This window comes from Pelophylax lessonae, assembly GCF_965119305.1.
Source record: "Pelophylax lessonae genome assembly, chromosome: 8".
Lineage (NCBI taxonomy): Eukaryota > Metazoa > Chordata > Amphibia > Anura > Ranidae > Pelophylax > Pelophylax lessonae.
Genome location: NC_138775.1, coordinates 215,192,939 through 215,207,608, shown reverse-complemented (window position 1 = coordinate 215,207,608; position 14,670 = coordinate 215,192,939). Strand labels below are relative to the sequence as shown.

At 44.8% G+C, this 14,670-nt stretch overlaps 1 protein-coding gene across 1 annotated transcript in view; it reads right to left on the bottom strand.

The window, feature by feature from the left end:
* The window catches only part of LOC309561256 (putative ferric-chelate reductase 1), a 118,920-nt gene that overhangs the window by 72,562 nt on the left and 31,688 nt on the right, over positions 1–14,670 (bottom strand). Inside the window, exons 3-4 of the mRNA XM_082265056.1 lie at positions 11,545–11,684; positions 1,392–1,483 (exon numbers count right to left, since the gene is read on the bottom strand). Coding sequence (XP_082121182.1) covers positions 1,392–1,483; positions 11,545–11,684 — 232 coding nt within the window. The remainder of the gene's footprint in view (positions 1–1,391; positions 1,484–11,544; positions 11,685–14,670) is intronic.

Genomic DNA, 14,670 nt, shown 5'->3' with positions numbered 1-14,670 from the left:
CACTGATATGCAGCACTGATGGGCACTGATATGTGGCACTGATAGATAGCACTGATATGCAGCATTGGTGGGCACTGATAGGCAGCGCTGATGGGCACTGATAGGCAGCACTGATGGGGACTGATCGGCGGCACTGATGGGCACTGATAGGCGGCACTGATAGGTGGCACTGATGGGCGGCACTGATCGGCACTGATGGGGGGCACTGATAGGCAGCACTGGTGGGCAATAATGGGCACTGGTGGGCGGCACTGATAGATGGCAATAACAGGCACTGGTGGGCAGCACTGATAGATGGCATTGGTGGGCAGCACTGATAGGGGGGCACCACTGGCAGGCTCTCTGAGCCCTGTTTGCCATCCTTGGTGGTCATGGTGGGCATCCCTGGTGGTCATGGGTGGGCCTCCCTGGTGGCTCTAGTGGCACCCCCTCCCCCCAGGGCTGCACTGGTAATCAATCATCTGATTACCAGCACAGACCCCCCCCTGTGATCAGTGAGTAATTAGAAATACTCACTGATCCCCCCGGCTGCAGCACCGATCCTCTCTTCTTCTCCTCACTGACAGGATCTGTCAGGAGGAGAAGAGATCGAAGCCGTTACAACGGCTGTATTGACATTACATGACGGCTGTGATTGGACACAGCCGTCATGTGATCAGGAGGGCCAATCACAGGGCCCTCCTGCCGAGTCTTGTTGCTCTGTGTCCTAGGGACACAGGCACATCGAGATCGCGCCGCTGTGCGTGCCCGCGATCTCTCTCCTTCTGAAGGACGTTCCGGAGCGTCCGATCAGAAGGACGAGACTCCCACCCGGCCGTATGGTTAAAACATGGATGGTGTCAGTAGAGTAGTTGACGTGTCAGTAGGGCAGAGGATGATGTCAGTAAGACAGTGGATGGAGTCAGTCAGTAGAGCAGAGATTGGTGTCAGTGGGGCAGTGGGTGGTGTCAGTAGTTTTTATTATTTCATTTCTTTATTATTTTTTTTTTAGAATATTATCCTTTATTTTTTCCAGTTTTTTGAGAGCTTCCTTGGGGGCTTTGGTGAAATATCAGCACCAGACAGTAGGGGGAATTGGCGCTGCACAGGGTAATTAGGGTGTGCCCTGCGCATGCCTATGAAAATCATATAAATGGAATATATTTTTTTTATAAATTTTATTTATATGTATTTATTGTGATACAAAACACAAAAAAGCACAGGATGCAATTTGTGGTGGTAGATTGTGGTTTGCCTCACACCTATTACTGTATTTGTTTTTGTTTTTTTGCTACTAGACACATATGAGAATGTTAATGAGTCGAGGCAGCTTTAAGGAATTAAGGTTGTCATTATAGCAGCCCACAAGTTTCAAGTACTGTACATATATAGCCGGATTCCCCTATACCTACGTGAATCGCACAGGTCCTGCTCCTTGGGGTGCTGTCCACACGGCTGTCACAGACTGTTTAAATAAACTGTTGGTATGGCTGACAGCTGTATTCTGCATAGAAAAAATAAATAAATAAATGAATAAAAAGGAGTTCAGGAATGTAAACCCTAGCTGCAAACGTCTTATTTGCTCCCTTTTGGTCTTTTAAATTTACCATTAAAGCATTTTGACATATCTTTTTGATAAATGTAAAAAAAGTATTGAACCTGCCATAAATATTGAGCTGTCCTGTCTCCTATATACTATGCAGTGCTACGTGACAACATGTTATCAGAAATCTGTGTAGTAAGATTACAGAGCACCTTCATCTGCGTTGTTAAGTAGAAGTAATGACTAAAACAAAGTGTAAAGCCTTACTTCCCTACTGATGATAAACATGCTACCTACTGTTTGCAATAAATCACAGTGTAACTACCTAGTGTATTAGCATGACAATCAGGACACCATTCACAAAGGGAGGTCAACAAAAGCAGTACAGGTTTCCCGAAAGGCTCGTACACACTATAAGAAAATTGGGCGAACATTTTCATCCAAAGAATTTTCGTATAGTGTGTACAGAACTTTCTACAGACTATTCAGAATTTTCTTACGAAAATTCTCGAAGGGACAAACTCCAAAATTCTTCTTGTGCGGGAAAAAACAAACAGTACCCTTTTCGTACAATTGTTGTACAAGAAAAATCAGAAAAGAAAGACTGCGCATGATCACAAACAATAAACAACAAAAAAAGCCTTTGTCGTACGAGAGTTTGCGTACAAATTTTCGTAAGATAATTCTTTCATCGGTTCCGATTTGCTGTTAAACAACGAGGAAAATCAGACAATCGTTCGCCCGATTTTCTTATAGTGTATACCCCACTTAAATCTGCATTGTACAGTGAAATTTAAAGCCCAAGTTTATTCACCTGTACCGCTCCTCACCAGAGCTGTCATGGATATTACCCTGCACAATAAAATGCTGAATTTTACTGTGTGGGTTAAGCCTAGTATACAACATTAGACGCTGACAGCTGACAGCTCAGGTCCGAGCTGCTGTAAGAACAAATGTTTTTTTTCTCAAAATTGTCGGTATTTTTTGTTTGTTTAGCAAAAAAATAAAAAATCCAGTGGAAATTAAATACCAACAAAAGAAAGCTCTATTTGTGTAAAAAAAACAGATAAAAATATCATATGAGTACAGTGTTGCATGACCACGCAAATGCCATACAAAATGCAACAGTGTTGAAAGCTGGAAATTAGCCTGGGCAGGAAGGGGGTAAAAGTGTCCAGTAGGAAAGTGGTTAAAAAAGAAGTTTGGGAAATTAAAAAAAACAAACACACATACTCACGTAAGTGAATGCGGCATTGATCTGATGCTGCATCTGTCCCCTGCTGCCTCTAATGGGCCATACACACTATAAGATTTTCTGTAGACTTTTTCCTTTAGACTTACCAAAACCATATAATATGAGGTCAAACCTAAACACTTTCAATTTGTATGCAATCAGGCAGGCCCTTGCACTACATAGAAAAGGTAAATCTGAAGGAAATCTAACCACAGAAGTTGGATAGTGTGTATCCAGCTTAATGCCCTGTACACACTATCAGATTATCTGAAGACTTTTGTCTTCAGATTTACCTTTTCTATGTAGTGCAAGGGCCTGTCGGATTGCATACAAATTGAAAGTGTTTAGGTTTGACCTCATATTATATGGTTTTGGTAAGTCTGCAGACAAAAGTCTTCAGATAATCTGATAGTGTGTACAGGGCATAAGACTGAAAACCAAGCAATCAAAGACAGCTGATTGTTCAGTTCATGGTCTTCAGTGAGCAGAGAGAGGTGACTGCTTTTCCCCTCCAGCGCTCACTGAAGCACTGAACTGTAGAGAGAGCGGAAGCGACTGGTTCAGGCTTTCAGCTAAGCAGTGAGAGGTGGCCGGTCAGGGATCAGGGTGAATCACGACATTAAAGTTGGGATCTCTGCAGAGCCTGGACCAGCTGAGTGACGTCAGCCAACAACATGCTTTATGCTGGTGTCGACTGAATACAGGGCACAGGACTGCAGAACAAAGTGCATTCCTGTAACCCATTGAAGTAGGGCTAAAAGAGCGTTGGCCCTACCTCTCCTTTAAGTAAAACTGTGTATTTTAGTCCAGATAGGCATGATGTCTGATAAATATCAATCATTGCTAAAGTGATTCTAAACCTCAGTTGTTTTAAGCACTTTCAGCAGCTGATTTAAATCACTTCCTGAGAATACTGCTTCTTTATCTTGTAATCCTTGACTATGTTCCAGTTTAAGCTGGTGCCGTTTTCACCATCCCAGGTTTCCCATTTCAGGGTGTCTTACTGCAACATCCTATGGAGCACCCTTGTAAACAAGGACTAGATTTGTGTCTCCTGTAGTCCTCTGTGCAGCCATCGCTAAACTGTTGAGTTATCCATGGACTACACCTACCAGTGGGCCATCCTCTCCAGGGGAGAATTATGCGAGAGGCTTTAAAGGGATCTGATGAACAGGCCCACTCTCTCTTGCTTCCCGGGATCCATCAAGCATCGGTTCATCACTCCTTCTGGAGGATTGCGGCCTACCAAGCCACCCACTGCCACCGTGGTTCCAGCCCAAATGGGACGAACTTTGCTCCTCCACATCAGGGGTATCCTTGTGTAGAACTGTCCCCGTAGGGCTTGCTGTATGATGACTTGTTAGGCCCTTCTCTGACTACCAGCAGACGGGCACTAAGGTATAGTTCACACATTCATCCTTACTCCCAATGGCTCGTCACTCAATAAACAGTCCAGGGGTTTTGGGTTTTTGTATTTATTGTGGAACTTGGATGGGAGAAGGGAATAGTGGGATTCTCCAACTGGAACTATTTATATTGGGTAAGGACAAGTCTCACTTGACCTCACCAGGTTGCATGTGGAAGCAGTACCACTGCTTAAACCATACTGCCACGTGTATGGAAAGAGTTAAGTCTCCTCGTGCTTTCTCTAACAATAGACTTGGTGATCTACATTATCTTCAGGATACTCATTAGCATCCCCTTTACTGACACCCGTCCATTGACTCTTCTGAAGGGATGGCCTCCTCAGATCAGGCCCATTGACACAGATCTGTACTCACTGTATGCAGAATCAGATCCTTCGAGTCTCCATTCCAGTCAGCTTTACAGGGCCACACAGCAACTTCTACAGAAGAGGAGACAGCCGCCCCATCCCTCCGGGACTCAGCTCTCCAGCTGAAAGACCCCAAGCACGTGTGCTCCTGGCATTTATACAGTATCTCAGCATGCACCGAGGCACTTTCCTCTGCTAAATCACCAAGGCTGTAATAAATGCCTGTGCTCTAATTTGTCAGGTTTCCTCCCACTGTCCAATATGCTTCCCTATTGGACCAGTGTGAAGCTTCAGACAAACTGAGGTGCACTTGAGCAAATTGAGCAGACCTCACTAGTAGGGATGATCGAACTTTTGAAAAGTTCGGTTCGGCCAGAACACCCGAATTTCCCAAAAATTTGGTTCGGATTCCAGAACCTCATTGAAATCAATGGGACCCGAACTTCTGGAATCAAAAAACACAATTTTGAAGCCCTAAAACCCAATAAATGGCCCTAAAAAGTGCCTAGGGTTCTGGGTCATGCCCCAGGGACTATGAATCAGGCAAAAAAAAGTTTTAAATTCTTAAAAATTGTCGTTTTTGATAGAGAGCCAATTCTTGAAAAAATTATTGAAAGAATGCGTTTTTCAGGCGTTTTTTTTTTTTTTACTTCTGTATAGGGGTATATATATATATATATATATATATATATGTGTGTGTGTGTGCGCGCGTGTCGTGTGTGTGTGTGTGTGTGTGTATATATATACATATATATATACACACATATATATATATATATACATATACCCCTAACCCAGAATCTGCATAGTGGGGTCACCCTGACATGGCAGAGTTCGGTCACCCTCACATGGCGGAGTCAGATCACATTAAACTACACTACGGTCACCATGACATGGCAGAGTCAGATCACCCTAAACTACACTACGGTCACCCTGACACTTAAAGCTATCCCTACAAAAACTAGATTTTTTAATCTAACTATAGTGGTATATAGTACCCTAACTACACTGCATATCCCTTTCCTCACACTAATAACTGCAAAATGACACTGGAGCTTTACAAGCAGCAGGAGTAACAGAAATGCTTCCACTCTCTTCCACAGCCCCTGTATTACAGTGCTAGAGGTTTGGCGGGGCTATGTTATATACTGGGGGGCGTATGGGGGGCGTATTCACCACTGATTGGCCTCTGGACCCCGTAGTCACTCCAATCACATTCCTAGCAGACTCCTGCCCCCTCAATTGGCTTTTACTGATGTTTCTGGGCCAATCACGGGCTTTTAAAGCCCAGTTCCTGTCCCATTGCATTTTGGGTGGTTCTGGTGGCCGAATTCCGAACTTTTACTGCAAAGGGTTTGGAATTCAGCCGAATTTCGAACACCCAATGTTCGGGTCGAACCGATGGTTGACCCAAACCGTTTGATAATCCCTACTCGCTAGCAGATCCTGCTATCTGGTAGGCAGGGAACAATATAGATTTACTTGCAATCCCTCTGGTAAGCAGAAAGGATTCAAGACTATACTCTCTCTCCAGCACCTACCTAGGAGGGTGCCACATCTTCATCATCGCTGACAGCAGAGGTGCCAAGCAGATCGCTGAATCAGCTGACCAAACAGCCCTCTCGACCTGATCACTAGGGAAGGACCGACTTGCAAAGCTTACAGGATAATCGTTTGTGGTCTTCAGGATTGGTGAGAGGGCATCACTTTTGAACACTGTACACAGACATCACAGGCTCGGATTGGCAAGAGGACCTGTCATTAGTCAGACCAAGTATCTTTGCACTGATTACTGATCACTTTTGCCTTACTTAACCACTTCAGCCCCGGAAGGTTTTACCCCCTTAATGACCAGGCCGTTTTTTGCGATTCAGCACTGCGTTATTTTAATGGAAAATTGTGCGGTCATGTGACACTGTACCCAAATACAATTGATGTCCTTTTTTTCCCACAAATAGAGCTTTCTTTTGGTGGTATTTGATCACCTCTGTGGTTTTTAGATTTTGCACCAATTTTGAAAAAAACGCCATATTTTTTACTTTCTGCTATAAAACATTCCCAATAAAAAAAATTTTAAAATGTTATTTCTTTATCAGTTTAGGCCAGTTTGTATTCTGCTACATATTTTTGGTAAAAAAAAATCCCAAAAAGCGTATTTTAATTGGTTTGCGCAAAAGTTATAGCGTTTACAAACTACCAGATAGATTTTTGGACTTTTTATTTTTTTCATTAGTAATGGTGGTAATCAGCATTTTGTAGCGAGACTGCAACATTGCGACGGACAGATCTGACCCCTAACTGATATTTTTGACACTTTTTGTGTACCAGTGACATTAATATAGTAATCAGTGCTAAATATTATGCACTGTTACTGTATAAACGACACTGGCAGGGAAGGGGTCAATACTTGGGGTGATCAAAAGGGTTATATGTATGCCTAAAATGCTTGCTCACTGTGTGGGGGGATGTTTCTGTGACAGGCACAGAGAGATCGAAGTTTCAGCTCAGCTGAAACTTCTGATCTCTCCCTGCCTGTCTGACAGAAGATCTTCTTGCTTTGTTTACATAAGCAGGCGGGTCTTCAGTCAGTTTCTCTGACGATCGCAGGAGGACAGTGGCAATTGCCGCCGCTCCTCACCCGGCCTGCCTCCCGCTGTGTCAAAACACAGCGGGAGCACGGCTCTGCACAATATCACGTAGTACTGCGTTATTTTGCGCAGCTGAGCCGCCCTGCCGCAGTAATACTACGGTGGGTGGTCGGCAAGAGGTTAAGGATCCTTTGCTTCTCTGAGATTCAACTACCGGTAAAGATAATTACAAGGCCTTTTTTTTTTCAGAACACTACCCTTTTTGCTCTTAAAGCGGAGTTCCGGGCACGAAAACGTTTTTTAACTAAATATACCCCCGGGACAGTCAGGGCTAGTACATTCCACATTCCACAATGGCTAGCCTCTGATCTGTCCCGGTTCGCACTTACCTGCAAGAAGAAATACTCACTTATAAAATTTCTTCTCTAGCGTTGCCATCTCTGTTGTGGGGAGCTGAAGCCGGCGCGACCCTCTTCTGCGTCCTCTTCCGTGTCTTCTTCTCCCAGAATGCGCCTGCACCGGCCCTCTCGTCACTTCCGGTGCGGCGCCGCATTCCTCCACAGCTTCTGGGCATGCCCAGAAGCTGTTTAGCAGTGAATGCGGCGTCGCCCCGGAAGTGACAAGCGGGGCCGGTGCCGTCGCATTGATTCCTGGGAGCGATGACGTTCAGCTCCCAGGAATCATCGCAAGACAGGAAGTGACGGAGGAGCCACGGCACAGAGGGAGGAAGTGCAGAATAGGTGAGTATTTTCTATCTAAAGTTACAAGGTGAGTGAAAAAAAAAATATACCTAACTATCCAATTCCTTTTCAGGTGAAGAAGATCCAGCGGATGGGCACAAAATCGATTAGGTCGATTTTGTGCCCGGACCTCCGCTTTAAGGGGGACACGCTTCTGGTACCTGTGCTACACATTCTCTCATTAGGATTAGAGGTATTATAGGCTGGCCCAGGTTTTCCCTTTAGTAGTAGTAGTACTGACATCAACTAATGATAATCTGATTGCCTAATGCCTGTTAATGTCTGTTACTTTGGATACATTTGTCATTCATTTGTTATTGCTATTTTTATTCTACTGCTCTGAGAGTTACCTCAACTGAGTCTTGGTTGCTGTTTTCCAGGATTTGGCTGATTTAAAAACTCTTATAGCTTCTTTCTCTGACTAAATAAAACAGTTCCGACAGGGCTGCACATATGCCACAGCCACAATGATTTGCTTCTCAGTTGTGCGAACTTTACTCAGGCTGCAGAGTTTAACAAGTTGCACCCCCAGACAAACTTGCCCATTGAGTTCAATGGGGTCACACCGCAAACCATGAAAAGTCCAAATGCAATTGCCATCCTGTAATTTAAATAGAAACGGAAAAACAAAAAAAAAAAAACACGTCAGCAGCAGCACCTCCTGAATGCTTGCCAGCTGCTGCTATCATAGGTGTGCGCAGCCCATTGCATTAGGGTGTGCACCCCAAAGCTCAAACCCACATGTCTTTCTCTGTAGCCTCAGCTGCACTGCACAGTGAATGAATGGGAAGGGCTCTGTACTGAGCAGCTTCCTGTTCATTTACAAACGGAAGCATAGTAACCACAGCTTACTATGCTTCAGTCATGACTGAACACAACGAGTGAGTGTGTTCATTTAAAAAGGGAGAGGTTGGTAAATGACATATTGATTAGCCCCTTCCCCCACTCTCCATACTGAAACATCCCCCGCAGCAGCCAGGAGGAGAGGAGAGGAGGGAGGCCAGCAGCACTGTGGTGGGGGGATCGCAACACAGGGGGAAGCCAGGGCAGAAGGGGGGAATGAGCACTGCACAGAGTGATTAGGGTGTACCCAGGCATACCTGGCACAACCCCTGCGCACGCCTATGGCTGTTTTACTGTCCTTTAGAAAGAGATCCATGGTGAATCACTTTTCAGAGGGTGGTAAGCATAACTGCTTTCTGAAGAGCCCTAATATTTGCATTTGTGTACTGTAGTCTTCAAACTAATGATCATCTATGATTAAGGAAAAGATTCACTCTTTACTACCCTAAAGTCACTTTAACAAGCAACCTATAGCAATAGCATTGTTTTCCTGCAACTCCCAGCATCTGAGAGAATGTAAATATATTTTCCCTTTAGGACTGGTTCACACTGGCATTAAACGCAGGCCATTGAGGAACATTTTTATAACGCCCCTCAAACGCCTAGTAAAGCAGTCTGAAATGAACAGTGCACAGAGCTGTTCACATTATCAAAACATGAAGTGTTTGCGTCATGTCACTGCGCTTCAAAAATGAAACTACATGTCGAGTTTGGTTAAAGCATCTCAACTCCTTCCATTTAAGTCTATGGTTAATGCCCATAAACGCACTGATGTGTTACGCCTTTGTTCACAACAGCGACAAAAAATAGGCATATGGGTGCGTTTTTTTAACGTGCGCCAAGCGTTTGGAGAGCGGTTTTACGCAAGTTAAACACTCAAGAAAAGCGCCAAACAATGCTCATTAACCAATTGGCGACCGCATGTGGTTTCGGCGGATTGTGAATGCTGCTGCCCTCCCACGATCGTCTGGGAAAATCGGGAGAAGACCCGCCTGCTTATGTAAACAAAGCGAGCGGATCTTCTGTCAGACAGGCAGGGACAGATCTGAAAACTAAGCTGAAACTGCGATCTGTCTGTGCCTGTCACAGAACCCCCCCCCCCCCCCACACACAGTCAGTAAGCATATTAGGCATACATTTAACCCCTTTGATCATCCCCAGTATTAACCCCTTCCCTGTCAGTGTCCTTCATACAGTAACAGTGCATATTTTTTAGCACTGATTACTGTATTAGTGTCACTGGTCAACAAAAAGTGTCAAAAATGTCAGTTAGGGGTCCGATCTGTCCGCTGCAATGACGCAGTCCCGCTAAAAATCGCAGATCGCGTCCAAAAATCTATCCCGTAGTTTGTAAACGCTATAACTTTTGCGCAAATCAAATAAAATACGCTTTTTGGGATTTTTTTTTACCACAAATATGTAGCAGAATACAAATTGGCCTAGCCTGATAAAAAATTTAATTTTTACATTTTTTTTTATTGGGAATGTTTTATAGCAGAAAGTAAAAAATATGGCTTTTTTTCCAAAATTGTCGCACTTTTTTTGTTTATTGCGCAAAATCTAAAAGCCGCAGAGGTGATCAAATACCGCCAAAAGAAAGCTCTATTTGGTGCAATTTTCCGTTAAAGTAACACAGTGCCGAATCCCAAAAAATGGCCTGGTCATTAAGGGGGTAAAACCTTCCAGGGCTGAAGTGGTTAATTATGGTAAAAGTGATCAGCAATCAATGCAAAGCTACTTGGTCTGACTAATGACAGATTAACCACTTGCCGACCGGTCACGTTGACCGTACTGCGGCAAAGTGGCTCGTTATCGTCCAGCGACGTAGACCTACGTCGCTGGACTCCTCCCCTTGTGGGCTGCGTGCGCGCGCCGCCGGAGGCTCGCTCCTGCTGTATTCAGTTACAGCGGGAGTCGGGCCAGGGGAGGAGCGGCGGTGATCACGCGGTGATCACGCAAACCAATCAAAATACGCTTATTGTGATTTTTTTTTTCCAAAAATATGTAGCAGAAAGCAAATTGGCCTAAAATGTTAAAAAATTTTGATTTTTACATTTTGGGGGGGGGGGGGGGGAATTTCATATAAAAAAAATTTGAAAAATATTGTTATTTTTTCAAAATTGTCGCTCTTTTTTTGTTTATAGCGCAAAAAGTAAAAATCGTACAGGTGATCAAATACCACCAAAAGAAAGCTCTATTTGTGGGGAAAAAAAAGAACATAACTTTATTTTCCGTACAGAGTTGCATGACCAGGCAATTGTCCATTTAATTAACGCAGTGCCGAATCGCAAAATATATCCTGGTCAGGAATGGGGTAAAATCTTCCCGGTCTTAAAGCGGTTAAAAATATGCTCATTGAGAATTTTTTTGTCAAAGACATGTAGCTAAATACATTTTGGCTTAAATATATGACAACAATTGAATATATTGGATATTTTTTAACTGTCAAAGTAGAAAAATATTGTTATTTTTTCAAAATTGTCAAAATTGTCACTTTTTTTTATTAATATCGCAAAAAATGAAAATCACACAGGTGATCAAATACCACCAAAAGAAAGCTCTGTTTGTGGGGAAAAAAGGACGTAAATTTCGTTTGGGTACGGCGTTGCATGACCGCGTAATTGTCAGTTAAAGTTGCACAGTGCCGAATCGCAAAAAGTGGCCTGGACTTAAGACAGCAAAATCCTCCGGTGGTAAAGTGGTTAAGGTTTGTTCAGCTATAGTATTTTGAGCAAGTGTGAACAAGGCCTCAGTTATACTTTAAATTAAGAAAGTTCAGTTGGGCTTGAAAAATAAATAACATCAGTTCACTTATGGAATGGATAACAAAAAAAAAAGCTTACCGCTCCTGCGCTGCAAGATAGTAATTGAGTGTTCTTATCTGTAGTGCTGAACGTTCCAGTCATCCCATTTCCTCCCATTAATCGAGCTTCTAAAAGGAACCCTTTAAAACCACTAGGTGATCCATTGTTTTTTATGGTTACTAAATGGAATGAAGTAGAAAGATTAATGACTATGTGGATACATACAATGAGGTAGATTTACTTAAAGTGTATATGGTCAATACGTAAAATCATATATTACTTTTCACAATGTATTTCAATTATGTCTACCCTACTCCTATTATTATGATCAATTTTGAAGTGTGTAAACTTACTTTGTGAAGTCCCACACACATTTACTGCCTTGACTTTTGTGACACGTATTCATTATGCCCTGTGGGTAGCCACTCTGTGTCACAGAATTCACGGAGCCTGCATGGAGGTGCTAAAGGAGGAGTTACAGGAGGCAGAGTCAGTACAGGAATTACTGCTTGCAGGCAACAAGGGACCATGGGATATGTAGTCCTTAGAAATTGGGAGTAAACACTGATTTCTAGGGTCTGTCCCTGATTTGAAACAAAGTCCCTCTGTCCCTCTTTCCTCCTCATTTGTCCCTCATTTTTGGTCTGATCTATACAGTTTTACATGACCAATGTAGAATAGATGTCACCCCCAAACTCTTAGGCTGCTTAAAGCCAAAGGCTCCACCCCCATGCCATAAACCTTTCCCTTTACCTAAATAATTGAGACCACACCGTGCTTGGAGTTAATTGGCCACAGCAGCCATTTTATTAACCCTTTTACCTTAAAATTAACATAAGGAGAAAAAACATTCCTTACAAACATAAAACAATCAGTCATTAGGCCTGTTGGTCTTTGAGGCTCCTCCAAATAATTCCAAATCCTGCACTGCGGGACCTGTGCCCTGATAGGCCTCCAGCCGCGTCACCGGCTCGGAGACAAACCACTCCCCGCAGTGCCACCATTTTGAATTCCATTTAAACTGACATTAAATGGAATGCACCATAGGGACCCATACCAACGATGAGTCCCAACCATACCCTTATCCTAAACTGTTCACCTCCCCCGCCAGCAAAGACCAACAAAACGCCCAGCTGCCATGACAATATAAAATTCCCCCAGAAAGGACAGAAAGCACAAAAGACATGAATCAAAATCAACCATAACAGTCCCAGAAATTAGGGAGGGCGGGTGGGAAGCTTCTTCTTCCTTCGTCCGTTGAACTTCCACTGACCTCCAATCTGAGGGGCCACCCCTCCTAACTGTACCTCAACCCCTCCCAAACCTGATACACCAATCCCTGAATACCCCCCAACTCAAAACAATTTAATTTAACTCACACCTGCCCTGTCTCCCCTCTTCACATGGTCATGTCTGCCCTGCGCTATTTTTTTTTTTTTTTTTTTTTTTTTTGCTTCGGGCCTTGCTTGATCAATGTAGAATAGATGTCACCCCCAAACTCTTAGGCTGCTTAAAGCCAAAGGCTCCACCCCCATGCCATAAACCTTTCCCTTTACCTAAATAATTGAGACCACACCGTGCTTGGAGTTAATTGGCCACAGCAGCCATTTTATTAACCCTTTTACCTTAAAATTAACATAAGGAGAAAAAACATTCCTTACAAACATAAAACAATCAGTCATTAGGCCTGTTGGTCTTTGAGGCTCCTCCAAATAATTCCAAATCCTGCACTGCGGGACCTGTGCCCTGATAGGCCTCCAGCCGCGTCACCGGCTCGGAGACAAACCACTCCCCGCAGTGCCACCATTTTGAATTCCATTTAAACTGACATTAAATGGAATGCACCATAGGGACCCATACCAACGATGAGTCCCAACCATACCCTTATCCTAAACTGTTCACCTCCCCCGCCAGCAAAGACCAACAAAACGCCACCAGCACCCAAGGGTGACACCTTACCCTTGCGTGCCCCTCCAAACCCTCAAGGCTCGCTGGATCCCATCCTGTAATCCCAGGGCCCATAAATCTATACCCACCGCATTGAGGTGGACTCCATCATCCCGCAGATACCGCCATGTGTCCACTTCCAACTCCAGGTGGCGAACCACCAACCCCCCATTCCGACACACAAAGCGCCCCACTTCCTTGTTCAACTTAATCCGAGCCTTATTAAGGCGCGCGACCGACCTGGCCATGCGCCAGGACGTGCGGGCCACCATATCCGACCAAACTACAAGCAGCGCCGGAAAAGCCGTGCGCAGCCTAAGGAAATCCAACTTTATGTCCCTGATCAAGGCCCGCGCGGACCTGGCCCCCAAATCGTTGCCCCCGGCATGCAGCACCAAAACATCTGGCTGCCTGTCCAACCGGGCGAAACGATGCACTTCGGGAAGGACCCTGCCCCAAGTAAGCCCCGGCACCCCCAGCCACCTGACACAAGCCTCGTGCCGAGAAAAACCAAGTTGTCTACCATTAGGACGCACATCAGCTCTCCGGGCCCCCCAGAAAACATACGAGTGTCCCACGATCCAAACAAGGCAGGGTTCCAAACCTACAAGAAAAGGGGACAAAAGGAAAAGAAAACCAACCAATAATCAGATAACCAGCCGGGCCCACACCCCCCCAGCGACAAAACCACCCCCCGTACATACCCTACACCAACAGCTGTGGACGAACGTACAACAAGAACCTCCTAGACTCCCAGCGCCCAATGCGTTTGACCGCATCGTCATTCAATCCCCAGCGTGCAGCCTCAGTGGCCGCCCCGATCCGAAAGGAATGAGATGCAAACCTACTGGCATCCAAACCCAAAGAGCCCACACACCTTCTGAACACCGATACAAATTGAAAACGAGATAACGACGACCCGTCCGCATGCATTAAAAATGAACCGGGCCGCGAAGGGCGGATTGCCCAGTAATCCCGAACCGCCCCTACCGGGCACAGCGGTGAAGACGGCACCGCGAACAACCGGACACGGACCCCCTTGCCACTCTGGTCCGTTTTGGACCGTCGAAGGAGGATAGTAACCCCCTCCCGACCGACAGAGACATCCTGACCCAATAGGCCCCCCGGCACCGTCCGGGAGGAGCTGACCAATTCCCCAATCCAGAAAGCCCCGAAAAAAGCGAGAGAAAAGGCCGCCCTAAACAACACCACCTCGTA